Source organism: Barbatula barbatula (assembly GCF_947034865.1).
Source record: "Barbatula barbatula genome assembly, chromosome: 16".
Taxonomy (NCBI): domain Eukaryota; kingdom Metazoa; phylum Chordata; class Actinopteri; order Cypriniformes; family Nemacheilidae; genus Barbatula; species Barbatula barbatula.
This window is the reverse complement of record NC_136779.1, coordinates 9,878,567-9,892,924: the sequence shown is the minus strand read 5'-3', so window position 1 is coordinate 9,892,924 and position 14,358 is coordinate 9,878,567. Positions and strand designations below refer to the sequence as shown.

Below are 14,358 nucleotides of genomic sequence, written 5' to 3'. Positions count from 1 at the left end.
GTCGCACATTTATTTAGTTAAAACACAGATACAAAGCACTTAACGTCCACATCAGACACAAATTTCAAAACACCAATTTCTTTCTCTGCCCAGGAGTGTGTTGCTTTCATTACAAACCCCGACTATTCCTAACAGAGCATCATTCATCTGCACCATTCGCATGGCTTAACCAAGAGTGATAAACCAAGTGTGGCATCATCACACAAGGTCCAAGTGCTCTGAGAATCCTGAGAACTTTTAACACAGAATGAGACAACACAAAAGTGTAGCAACTCAATTAATCTCTCTACAGATGAAGTGACTAGAAAATTAAGATGGGCGGACGGCCTTTTCACCCCGGGATCTCAGTCAAAGAGATCAGGAGGTGCGCTAAGTAAGGAAGGCATCCAAACATTCACAACACAATGGTCAAAACCTCCGACAGACAAGTACTAAGGCGCGGCGGCACCAGTGGTGATTAGGTTTAAAGTAGACGCTCTGTCTTTCCCCTACCGACTCGACTACTTCTCTCATTTCCTCATTTCGCTCCTGCCAAACCTGCTGAGCTCCATCATGGTTGTAAGTGGCACTGGCTCTCTGACAGAGCTGTTGTGACAAAGATGGTAATCAGAGAAGTGTGGTATAATGGTTTCTACCTGACACATACAAACACGTCCTAACACGAGCATTATAACATATCGATGTTCCCACGCTTCACCAGATCAGCCAACCCGTGACACGCTTCCTGTGTTTGACAGTATAGGGAGAAATGGATGGAAATGTGAGCGAGCCCATGCTGAGGAATGTATTGCCATGTAAATGTGAGCTGGGATTTTAGTCTATTTTGTTTTTTATTTTAATCAGTCCTAGCTTCCCTCATTTGTGTTGTTCTTGCGTTTCCGTCAGCTTTAAAGTGATCGTTTCACTTCACTAGAAAGACCCTCTTGTATTTTAAAACCGGTAAGACTTTCTTCCGCAGAACACAAAAGATATTTTGAAGAATGTTGTCAACTGGCCCTCATTCACTTGCATTGGTTTTGTAGTGGCCCGTGCAATTTGGTTACCAACTTTGACAGAATATTTATTTTTGGGTGAACTATCACTTTAATTAAACCAGTATATTGTATTTTCTATCATGTTAATATCCAGATAAATGTTTTAGCCAAAGTGAGGCAGACTAACTGCTCTCTATTAGTCTCAAAAAACACTGTTACCTCTGTCTGGCCAGCTACACTTCCCTCTCTTTCTCTCTTCATTCATCTTTTTCATCTGTCCACGTCCACGTCTGTCCTCATGAGCGGCAGTGGCAGGGCTGTGTGAGAGAGGGGGAGCTGGAGGATTATGGGCGGTTGTGTTGGCTGCTGGTTTATTTTGGCACTTCCTCAGACGGTGAGCAGACAGCGAGCTCTGAGCGATGAGTCCGTCACACTGGCCCTTTGTGTCTGAAGACCTGAGACTGCTGCTTAAGAAAGCACTGCTTGATAATCAAATACACAAGGACACAAACAGAACTCAATTTGCTATTTGCTGTTTTTTAATACAAAGTTTACAGTCCAACATATTTGCTTGACATTTTAAATGTCATTTTGTAACAGCACAGGTCGTAAGCTCACGATTATCCTCAGAACAAAACACTAGAAGTATAGTCTTTGAATTGTTGTTGAAATGAGGACAGTGTAGATTTCCACAAGGTTAAGATGAGGAACTGGAAATACATGATTTAACATTGACCTTGCATATTTCATATTAAGAAACGTTTAAAGCCTGAGAAGGGTTGTGAAGCCTACTGTATACGCAAGTATGATGGAAACAGAGGCGATGTATATAAAATGAGATAAAGACGAGACTGACATTGAAATGAATGAAGACTGCAGTTCACCTCGGTTGTTAAAGGCAGGACTACATAGTCTGTTAATATGGAATGTAGGACTAGACAACTTAGTGCTGAAAAACAGTAACAGTCCATAGTAAAGATCCTGACAGACTGACATAACGCGACTGCAAACCAAAACCTATAAATAGCAATGTAGATAAGACTGTAAAAGTGACAAAACAATACATGTACTGTATGAAGTAACATATCATTAGGTAAGGCCATTTTGAACATCAATTCACCTGAAATCAAAATTCTGTCATTTAAAAAGTTTGATATTGTGGAAAACTAAAGGAGCTGCTGCAGTTTCAATGAAAATGAATGCCGATGATGAGCTCCAAAAATGATAATAACAAAAAAGTAGAATAGAAGTCCCCTGTGCTAAAATTAAAGTCATACATAAAGGTTTTGGTGGCTTTTCTATCGTGTCATTTAGTTTTATTAATTAGAAAATGCATCCTATGCTTTCTCTATTGGTAAATCAGTTAAATATTTTGGGGGAACATTTCCTTCAATGAAGTTGTAACAGCACCAGTGTAGTGCTGGGAACCTGCTGTAAAGTTTCTTTTTATATATGATTTTACGAGACTTGAGTTGAGAGAGACCTGTAATCAGCTCCGTACATTCACCGCCTTATATGTGTTTGCTAAGTGCCTGCCTTCATGAGCTGGCCTTTCGGATTAGACATGAAAGAATTGAAGAGAAAAAATATACAGGGACCCTGAACATTTGATTGGCAATGAGGACATAATAAAAAACAGAGTGCTCACAGCTCTGATAAATCACAATTGGGCTAAAAAGTTAAAAAATATCCAAATATATTAATTCCTATTTAAATAACATGTTTTTGGGCCTTCTGAGCATCACATGACCTTTCTCTATTTATGATGTATATAACCAGCTTCAAGCCAGCGGTTTAGTGAGCTAAAGCAGCACCCAAGAATAAAAACAAAACTGCACTTCCTCCCAAATTTCACTCGGATACAAAAATGCATACTCTGACCCCAGAAAAATAATAATCATCCCTTTGGTTTCTATAAACTAATGTTAAAAATACACGGAGGAGCGGTCAGCACCACCAGACCACTTGACTGGCAGTCTGAAACACACATTGTGTGTTGCTGCTAAACAAGCAAACGTTCGCCTATGTTCCGAGTGTAATTACACCACTTCAGCTACATCCACCACGACCAAACATAATCAAACCTATGAGCATCCTCTCAGCCAAGAACAAATAAACCACTTCACATACTCTAAAACATTATCCCCGTCACCATCTACAGCCACAAATAAAAACAAAAAACTGAAATCTCGAGTTCATAGTCCTTCACTTTTCCCCTGCACGTTTGATTGTTGTCTTGTTCCCTTTGTATGTTTTGTCTTGGGTTGTGCGCTGCTCCTCAGGAATGAGTCCAGCTGATGGGCACCCAGTGAGCTTCTGTTTCCACTTTTCTGAGCGCCTGCCTGAGCTGGCTGAAGGCGGTCGTGAGGTCATCGTTCACAATGACCTTTTCAAAGAGGTGACCGTACTGGTTTTCCATCATCTGAGAGGTATTGATCATCTCCTGGAAGTCCTCCTCCTGAATGACAAACATATTTTGTGTGAAGCAGCTATACATTTGAAAGACCGTATACGTAAATGCAGAAAACAGAGAGACAGTTTTCCACAGTATTCCCATTGCCTGCTTCCAAATAGGATTTTCATAGATGCCCTCAAAATGACACTTAGTTTAATCTATTCCTCAATCAAATTGCTTTAAATGCAGAAGTGCGAAGAATATCCATGTGATGTAGAACAGATATACTGAAGTGGTGCTGAGTGGCATTTATAGTTTGGTTGGTCTGGATCTCCAGTGGTTTTGAGTTTTGGAGTGAATATTTGCAAGGGTATAAAACTGTGGTGTGTGTACTATACAATAGCGCTTTAGAAGTCATTTGACATGATAAACAGTCATGCTCATGAAATACAGTATATCCCCAATATACAGGGGTGGGAAACATTAAGACACCATTCCAAATGTTCACTGAATCATCATTTCGAGATGTTTTGTGGCCATTCCAGTGCAGTGTCTGTTAAATTTCATCAAACGTCAGGAGTGACAATGTCTTCCAACAGCAACGTGAAAGACTGACTGCATGATGAGACACATGATAACTGAGAAAAATCGAGGTTATCGCATAAAACTAATTTGTGAACTTTTGCTACATGTACAAGTATTACTGTTGTGCTGCTTGAAAGTGAACATGTACTTGTTTTCTTTGCAGTATTTGCAGATACAGAGCATTTTTCTGTTATTTTGACCTGTTTCTCCGGCTTTCATTTTCTGCAAATAGAAACAATATATTTATTTGAAACTTGGCAGAATCAATGTTAGTAGTTCACAAAATGAAACGGAAATAATAATTTAACCTAAACACATACCTAGAAATAGTAAATTCAGAAAAACTGAAAGTGGTCTTTGAAATGATCTGTTAATTTTTTCCGAGGCTGTTTACTTCCAAGTGTAAAAAAAGTTAATGAGTCCGATCTTTACAGCTAGAAAAACAGTTTTGTAAACTGATACTTTAATATGTATGACTGACATGTTTTAAATGTGGTATATGCAGACAAAACACCAACAAGGGGAACTAAGCCATGGCCAAGGTCAAGTATTACATTGCACCGTCACATCATTCGTCCCCACCTATTTTCTCCTCATGTCTCTCTCTTTATCAAAATTTGAGATTTTGTAAACATTGCAGTTTCTGGTCAGTCGCATTGCTGCTGGTGTGCTGAAACGTACAGCCGTCTGTCAGCTATTGGCATAAAACATCAAAAGTTGAAGTCCATTGACTAAGTCATAGTTTTTCTAGCAGAACGCTTTGGTTCAACATGGTGGATTAGCTTGTGTTTGGCCTACATAGTCAAAGGTTTGGCCCAAGGTCTGAAAATATATTTTTCTTCATTCTGTCATCAAATACAAACCTCATGCTAATTGAAGTTGAACAGATGTTGTGCCTCTAGGGAAATGTTAATACCAAAACTGATCAGTTTCAAAGGTTTAAATAAATTTTTCTTTGCATTTCTCTCCAGTTGTTTATTACCCAGAGGCTCAAATGCACTAATTTTCAGAAAACGCTCTCCTCAGAAAGAAAGACTTTCTTCACTTACTCTCTTTTCTGCAGTCAGCACCAGCTCTCCCTATCTCTCAATCCTCAAGGCCCATGACGGAAAATCAGTTTTATTGGTTCACATAAAGTGCACCTGCCCTTATCATTAAACCTTTCAGAAAAGGACATCTCTGGGTCGCCAAGAGGTCTCTCTTTTTATATTCGCAACGTAAAAGGCACTTCATCTGTGGACTGGCTTGACTTTCATAAAAAAACATCCCCGTTTTAGCTACGTTTCCATCCCTCATTACGATTTAATGCCTGATGTTGAAACCCTTTGCTCTTCTGCGTTATATGACGTTTTTTCATGCGACTTAAAAGGGAATGAATGGTATTTTGAGCTTAAAAACTGATGTTATATAAGCAATACTACTGTATAAGGGCGAACAATAGAAGGAAAGTCTGGTTTCAGGGAACAATGGGATGCCTGTTGTCGACGGGCATGGGATGCCTCTACCAGACGCCATCTCCGGCAATTCTCTGGGAAAGAAATACAGCACCTCCAGGATAAATTATGTCTGTGACATTTCGTCTAACACGATTTTTCATTCGTACCTATAACAGGCCGAATCTGGGTGCCTTTACGCTGTCAGAATCTATAATCCATTTCTCTCAAGTTTTTGCCAACCGGGGAGGGATTTTCCTCACTAGAACCCACAGCGAGGCACTTTGAGGCTGACCTGTTGAAAGCAGGCAGACAGTCGCTTCGGAGAGTGCGGACAGCTTTGGTAAAGTTCCCTTTATGACACAGATATCCAGAACAAGATTTCCACTGACAACTGAGGATATTGTTTGATTCGTAAACTTCAAACTCTGGCATGTTTGAGCTTCTGATTCTGATGTATCAACACTCCAGGGGAATTTAAACTTGCTGGAGTATGGCACGCTGTCTGTCACACGTTCAGCGGTTTGAGAAATGTGTATTTCTTTTTTCTGCGCTTGATGTGACCAGAAATGAAGAAAATGGAACGAGTTAACATCGCTTTGTGCATGTGTATCCATGTGCTCCAATCAGGATGAATGTAAGCAGACAACATGCATCGTGCATGTGTATCTGCAATCATTTATGTTTTGGCAGATGCTTCTACAGTATGAACTCATAATGCAAACAGACTAAAGCTGCTTTGTAAAAACGATTAGTATGTAGTCAATGCATTGCATAAAAAAGATATATTCTACCATTATTCCAGGTTTGTGATTTATATTGTGCACACGAAGGCAGACAAAGTGGCACATTGAAAACGAGATGGAAGTGTAGACCGGGTCAACAGGTTGACAGCTGAGCACGTTTAAGGCCAAACAACATGCTAACTGCATCTGACAGTCTTCAATATGGAACATCTCCGAGGTGAAAGCCATCTCCACGTGTGGTGGAGTCAGGTTGCCCCAGTGCACACTCAAAGTCAGATACACAGACAAGAGATGAACCCTGTGAAAGTCATTAAAGGTCCCGCGTGTTCACAATGAATCGCACAAGTAGCGCAAAATAACTTCGGGACGGGATAAGAGTCTGGTATACGTGTTAATTGCTTTCGTGTGTCAAACGAAATACAGGTGTGGTATGAGCTCACAGGGCTCATATCGGGTTGCCTCTCAGGGGACTGGTTACACATAAACACATACACACGTGAGGATGGATTGTACAGCGACGCATTTAAGCACTAACAGGATAAGTATTTGGTTGGTCCAAAAGGAAAACGACTACAATAAATAATGTGGTGGTTGCCTGCCAGGAAGTGATGAAATCTACTTCTTATTTTACAATGTGAGATAGTGGAACAAAAACTCTGATTATTGTGAACGCATGATAAGACCTCCAATGGCCATTGAGAGGAAAAAGCGACTAAATAAGACAGAGAGTGATAGAACTGATGACCACTGATGGATCAAAATGGTTCAGTCTAGTCAAAAACAGTATTTTCATTCTTTTCTAATGTTCACTTATGAGGTTTCATGATGGTTTGTATGCTATCTTAAAAAGCAGCTGTCTATTTTAAGCAGGGTTTTGGAAAGGATCTTGTGTGTGGTGTGTGATTACCGAGAAGGGTTTAGAAGAGCCTTTATCATCTTTGCCTGAAATGACTTTAGCGTTTTTCCTGGTTTCTCTCAGACGCTCGATGGACGGAGGCTTCACAAACACCACATATGGCTTAAACTCGGCTGTGCGAAGATGCCTCAGCGTCTGTGGAGGAGAGAATGTGAGAAAGAGGGGAAAATAAAAGGAGAGCTGCTCGAACCGCAGTCATTAAAGCAGCATCACTCATGCCATCGTGATTTACTTTGACACTGATACTTTTGAACATTATTGCTGTTAGTCACTGGTACATTTTGACAGAAAACAACCCGGCCGATTCACACTGAGCTCAACTGATTTGACTTTGCGAGTGAAAATAAAGCCCTCCGTTTAGATACATGACACCTCAGGTAGTTCCTCATGCTCAAAAACAATCAGACCACCGAATTTTACCATGTATTTCTGGGTAGATTTTTCCACTGACTGAATTAATCACTGGCTTTAAGGAGTAATATTTTACAGTTCTGTTGCATTTTCACCTCAGAACCTCACTTTTAACGCTAGTCAAAAGGTTTCTTGGCAAACTTACCTTAAGCAGGCTGTTTAAAGACAAAATGATTATAAATATTGACAGAAATGTTAGTCTTTTTTCCACAAAGTTGTTATACTGCTTCAGAAGACTCATATATTTTAACCAACACATTTTTAAATATTTGGAGAAAGTTCCATTAAGATGAATAGGAAAGGTACCAGCTCTACTCCAGGTATTATTACAACGGCTCGTTGGAATGCTTGATTCTGATTGGCCAGTCGTGACATTTGTAGGTTCGTTATTCCCAGATAACAAACTCTCAAAACTAAAAACACACGGAAACCTGGAGGCAGCAAATCATTTTGACAGGTTGTTTTTGACAAAATTAAATATAAATATGTCTTTTAATAACATGTATGACATTATATTGACAAATGATTAAACCAAATTGCCTGTTCGTGACATTTGAACGTAATTTCGTACCTTAAAATGGAAAGTAAACAGCTTTTCAGTAGAAATGAGCTAATAAAATATTTCAAATGTCCAGTTTTTTCCTATTGTGGCAAGTAGCCTTGCAATAAGCAGGATCATGTACAAGCAGGCTCCGCTTCGCATAGGGTCCTGATAACACTTTCTGGGCTTATTTCTGCTATAACAACCGGGTGCCTGTACATTATCCCTTGAGATAAAGGAATCTCTCAAATGGAAGAAAAGAAAGAGATAGTGTTTCTATTCTGGGTTTGGAATCAAAAGGTTAGGAATCGGATACTTGATATAACATTATATTTCTTATCAATATCTGTGCACATTTTAAAAAATGTACTTGTGTTATAGGGCAGCCCACGAAAGCGTGCATGCACAGAAGCGTTTGTTTATGTTGTCACTTTGAAACCATATACATCTCAATAAAAGAAAATTAGCCTTATTTTAACTATAGTAACCACAGTTTAACAATGTTTTTTGTAGTAAAGCACAGTAACCACAAATTAACCATAGTTTCATGATAGTAACTACAGTTTAACCATGATACTTGTATTAAAACTATGGTTATACGAGCAGAAGTCTATATAACTAGTATTAGCTCTCAGAATGGCTGCCAGATTCGCAGCGACAAACATATTTATGACCAACTGTTATTTTTATCAATAAAGTATTGGGTTACTGTAAACACTCAATACACTTGAGATGCTGTTGTTGACCGAGCGAATAAACAAAAGCTTCCTTTTGTCAGTGTCTGCCGAAAGCTTTTGAACACTTGAGTCATGCTTAAAATATATAACTGAACAAATCAAACCAAGTGGCATCTTGCAAATATTGTTGTTTGCTTTATTCACAGCCACAACCAAAAATAATCGGTATTAAATGTATGCACTCAGTTCATTTAAAGTTCACACACGTGTGTTACCTCATGTGCCGCTCAGCATAAACACTACTGAACTTGATATTTAAAGTGTCCACTTTGTCTTGGTTTTTCATACAAACTCTTCTACAATTTGTCTTCAATGTCTTCAAAGTTTGATAGTTTGAAACCTACAGCTCATATAATGTAATACATAGACATCTTAAGGGTGTCTTTAGTGTCCAATAAATTTTTAGGGCCACCACATATCATTATCCACTTTGATAAAACAAACAATGTGCAGGCACTATGCCAGTATCTATAAGTGTGTGTGTGTGTGTGTTTGGGGGAGAGAGAGGGGTGATGTGAGTTTATGATGTTTATGTGAGAGGTGGAGTTTATTTGTGTGGTAAGAGTCCAGTCACTGGCTACATGTGGTTAAGTAAGGACAGACGCACCTCAGCGCTGCGGTTTTACTATGGTATGTGTAACGGGGGCTGCACAGAGCCTCCACCTTGATATTTAAGTCTTCGAGGACATTTCCAAACATGGGACAGCTACTTTAGACAAAGCCAAGACCTGAAGACCAAAGGGAAGAGTCCAAACCCGCACTGATCTCATAAAAATAATCAATGCAGTATGAAGAACAGTATGGAATGTCACTGCTGTAAAAAATAAACGTGAAGAATGGAGATGCAGAAGGACTCACGTGTGGCTGTACGTCTAAAAGGCACTCCTTGTTCTTGGACATGACTGAACGTACTGAGTCAAAGCTCGTCCCATAATAGTTTCCCTTATATTCTCCGTGTTCAACAAACCTAAATCAAAGAGAGATACAGAGAGAAGTTTGATGTAATGATTGATGGGCCTCAATGCAAAAACAATGCTGGCGTAATGTAGCCCCACCGTCATATATAAAAGTAAGCCAATGGACAGGATAATAACAGGAAACTCTTAAGGCATTATTTACTGCCGTCTATCCTGATGCCTTCGGTGCAAAAGGCCGTGCAGACAGCGCGCTCCCCATCACTTGCATTCTTCCACAGAAGACACATCCAGACAGTCTGACACAAAGCTCTTTTATATAATCTTCTATGTTACACTTTAAATAAGTAACACCTGTTTCTCTCACAGCGCAGGCCGGCCCGAATGCCAAGGGTTGGCGTAATACTCACTTCCTGAGACGGCAAAAGCAAACAAACACTTTTCCACCGTTTAATCTCTCACTTTCTTTCTCTTTCGCTCTGATCACTTGCTTATTCTTCGATGTCACAGAACATAGTGTATTTTTAGCAATCTGTATTAGGATGTGGATGGATGTGGAAAGAATTCCAGAACGACCGCCGGCGGAGCAGACAGCGGTAAAACCCACCGATATTCAGTTATGCAACACAGATGACTAAAACGACCACTTTTTAAACTGGTAAAATGTAACTCAAGTGCCTTAAACGTTACTTAAATGTTCTTTAAACGTTGAGCCTTCTTTATGTCTCCTTGAACTCAAAACTACAAACGCGCTGTGATTCAGCAACGTGTTATTGGACGTTTGTTTTTAGAACTTCAAACGGTGTCTAACGTGACTCTCTATACCCTTCTCCTACTCGGCATGTGCGCGCTTTCATTGAAGACGGTTTGATGGTGAACTAAGTTGATTTAGTTGGGTGCTAATAAGTGGTTTGCTGGTGTTAATGTGACATGTAGAGTTACAAAAAATTCCGCAGCGTGTTTATTATAAATTTGAAAGCAGATGTGCTTCTGCATTGTGGTGCTTGTTGTCGTGATGCTGGATGGCGGGGTGGAGGCTGCTTCTGTGGCTTTTGGGCTCATTTACCGTAGGCCGATCTGTTTTTAGCCCTGAGCAGGGTTTTCCTTGGGAATGCCTATGGCATTTCATGTTCGGACATGAGAACAGGCATTTTCCCACTGGAAGAAAGAATAATGGACAATGCGCAGCCTTTCAAGCTAGACCGAGAACAAAAAAAGGAAAAGAAAAAACAACAGCGGGTCTCTCCTCATTTAACTCTTTTCTCTTGATCCCTTAACTTGCATTGATAACTGTGGTTTAACTCATTCTGATGTTCGCTCACCGCAGGACAAACCGCCGCGTGTACTTTCCACCACACGGCGGCTTAAGAACGGCTAAAGACGGCCGGAATATTGGCGAAGTGACATTCTATATGCTTTCCTGTTGTGCTGTTTTATCCTCTGATGAGAGACTGTAGAAACACATCCATCACCAGGCCATCCATACAAATCTGAGCTTAGGAACCGCTGGATATAAAGAGTCCAATCCCCCCTCTCGCACACACTCAGAATGAGACCACCTGTCAGCACCCTCTCACTCTCACTTACAGAGAAGAGATCTGAGCCACTGCTACACACTCGCACGCACACAAAATGTGCATGAGGTAAATGGAGTGGAAAAATGTAAAAATAGTGGGCAGAAATAGTGAATGTTTGCCGTATCGTCTATGAATGTTGGTCTGAGACAGACGACCTCACTGAAAATGGTTGTGTTGTGTTTTGACTTTGCTGTTGATTTACTTGAGTTTAGTCGGGGCTCCGGATGACGTGTTGAACATTAACTGGCCAACGACTCTCTTAGATTTATATCTCTCCTACTGTGGAGTGTTAGTGTCAGGGTTATACTTCACATATTTACAATCTTGAGAATAAAGGAAAAGGTCTGCTGAAATTTTGTGATTAATACTGCCTATTCGATCTCAATGGTAAACATTTACATCCTCAGAACAAATCATAGCAAAACTCAAATTCTCTTGTTTAGATAACTCACAGTACTGTTTTATTCCAAACAGGACCAAACAAAGGATTTTGGGTCACTCACTTGTTGTTATGAATGTCTGCTTCAAAAGAATGTTTGGAGATAAAATGATACTCCACTCCATCGCTTTCAGATTGTCTCTTGGATCTGGAGGTGTCTGTTACAAATAGAAAGGAGCAGAAATAATGACTCTGTATTAATAAATAAACATCAACACAAACATGCTTTGGAGAAATTTGCACAAAAAAGTCTAAGTTCCAAAACTTGCAAACCAACCAAAAGCATTGGCCACAACGGTCATCTCAGTGTCATTAGATCTGTCTATGAACGCTTTAGCAAATCTAACATGTACCAATTGAAAATGTCCCAGGTAATGATCGGCCCCACCCCTCCCAACCTTCAATAACCCTTACATCACTTCCTCATTCAGTGATCCCTATAATCACCATGGTAGGGCTGTCAACTTTAGTCGTTTAGTCGACTAATCGGTCGATGCCGTCTTGGTCGACTGACATTCTCATTGGTCGACCAGTTGCCTATTTTTTTTTTTTTTTTTTTTTTACCAATGAAGACATTTTCATTGATTTACTCCTTGATATTTATTCCTTTTATAAGCAGTTATATACTACTGTATTCTAAATTTAATTAGCCTATGTTTCATCCCCAACTTTAAATACTTTAATTTCGGCTATTTTGTAACAGCGCCACAGTTTAGTGCACCACGTTGAACACTCGGGAACCACGTGTGGCTGCATGGCTGCACTGCTGCTTCGCGCTCAGTAAGGAATATAGGTAGTTTTGCTGTATTCATTCAGTTAGAACGCTAGTTGTTTTGGCTTTAGTGGACAAAATGTCCAAGAAATCTAAATCTTTTGTCTGGCTGCATTTTACAAAACAAGATGACAAGACTGTGGAACATCGCGTCTTTTTTTTTTTTTTTTTTTTTTTTTAGTCGACTGATCGCTGCGCAGGACAGGACTTTGGTCGACTAAGCATTTCTTTGGTTGACTACAGCCCTACACCATGGACATTGTTTTCCCAAGCTCCACACCCACTGTCTTCGCTCTCCCCACCGCAAGGTTTATTAAGGCCAGTGGGAGTACTCCAACACTACTTGCAAAGCCCCGGGAGAGTTTACACTGTCCCTCATTAAGCTCTGCTCTTGCTTTCAGTTGCCCATAAATTTCAGCCTGTAAATCAGACGACGCGTGCCAGTGCAGTCAGCACGTCTCCAGCTGGTACAGCAGGGGTCAAAGTTTGCCATGTGGAGGCACAGAGCGGAGAGCTTAACAAGTGTCAGGGAGGTCGAAGGTCGCTGTATGACACACCGCTGACAAATTGTCTGCAAGCCGCGAACAGCTCCAAAACAAACTATTAAACTTTAAGACCATCCCAACTCACCTAACTTCAGGATTTTTCTTTCTAAGTTTTTCCTTTTCTTCCTATTTACTTTATTCTGTAGGTCCTTTCCTTCTGTATTCACTACACATCCATTAATGACACGAATTATTGGCATATTTACATTAAGTGTGAAAAGCCCTATCTTATACGTATAGACAAAAAGAGAAAATATGGATGAGTGTATGGGAGAAATGATTACTTATCAGTGCTTTGCAAAAGTATTCATCCCCCTTCATTTCATTCACATTTTGTTATGTTTCTGCCTTATCTTACACTACTTGAAATATATATATATTTACATTGATCTACTCTCTACAATAATGCCAAAAGAAAAAACAGATTTGTGACTTAGAACCTTGCAAATTTATTAAAACTAAAAGACTAAACCGGTACATTGTTTAGGTATTCATACCCTTGACTCAGTAGTTGGTTAAAGCACTTTAAAAGACTCCAATCGATTTGGGTATGATGGGATAAGTTTTACACATCTGTATTTGGCAACTTTCTGCCATTCCTCTCCTCAGATCCTCTCAAACTCTGTCAGGGTGGATGGAAATCATCAGTAAACAGACATTTTCAGGTTTATACAGAGATGTTCAGTTGGGTTCAAACCCAAGCACTAGCTTGGCCAGTGAAGGACATAGACTGAGTTGTCCATAAGCCACTCTTACATTGTTTTAGCTGTGTGCTTAGGATCATTGTCAAGTTAGAGAATGAACCTTCTGCCCTGTCCGAGGTTCTGGGCTAGGTTTTCATGATCATTATCTCTGTATTTTTGATATGCATTTTCAGCTGTTGCACCTTTTATTCATTTAGACAGGTTAACTCAACTCGAGGTATAGAAACATCAACAAGCAAAACAAATTCTTCTGAGCTAAATTTCAAGTGTGCCCGAAAAGGGTATGAATACTCATGCAATGTACTTATTTCAGTTTTTAATTTGTAACATATTTGCATAGTTGTCACAAATATGTTTTTTTGTTTTTCATTATTGTGCATGGAGTGTTGATTCATGTAATTAAGTGTTTTTCATTTAAAGTAGTTTAAGATAAGGCAGGAGGATAACAAAATGTGATTAAAATGCAGGGTGATGAATACTTTTACAAGGCACTGTATACCAACCCATCACATATTTGATTAAGCAGCATCCCCCTGCAATAATGGCAGCCCACCGCAGATATAAGATAACATGTTATTATACCTCCGACTGCTAGTGCTCACAAACAAAGTTAAAAAAACACTCCCTTGTACTGCTGAAAGAAAAAGTATATATTTCATCTGGCATCGG

General features: G+C 39.7%; 1 protein-coding gene across 2 annotated transcripts in view; it reads right to left on the bottom strand.

Moving 5' to 3' along the window:
• Positions 1–1,492: 1,492 nt before the first annotated feature.
• Positions 1,493–14,358, bottom strand: part of mpp7a (MAGUK p55 scaffold protein 7a) — a 93,177-nt gene continuing 80,311 nt past the window's right edge. For both annotated transcript variants that reach the window (XM_079475900.1, XM_079475901.1), the window contains 4 exons: positions 11,733–11,826; positions 9,597–9,705; positions 7,041–7,184; positions 1,493–3,432 (listed from right to left, as the gene is read on the bottom strand). In XM_079475900.1, coding sequence (XP_079332026.1) covers positions 3,253–3,432; positions 7,041–7,184; positions 9,597–9,705; positions 11,733–11,826 — 527 coding nt within the window. In that variant the 3' untranslated portion in view covers positions 1,493–3,252. The remainder of the gene's footprint in view (positions 3,433–7,040; positions 7,185–9,596; positions 9,706–11,732; positions 11,827–14,358) is intronic.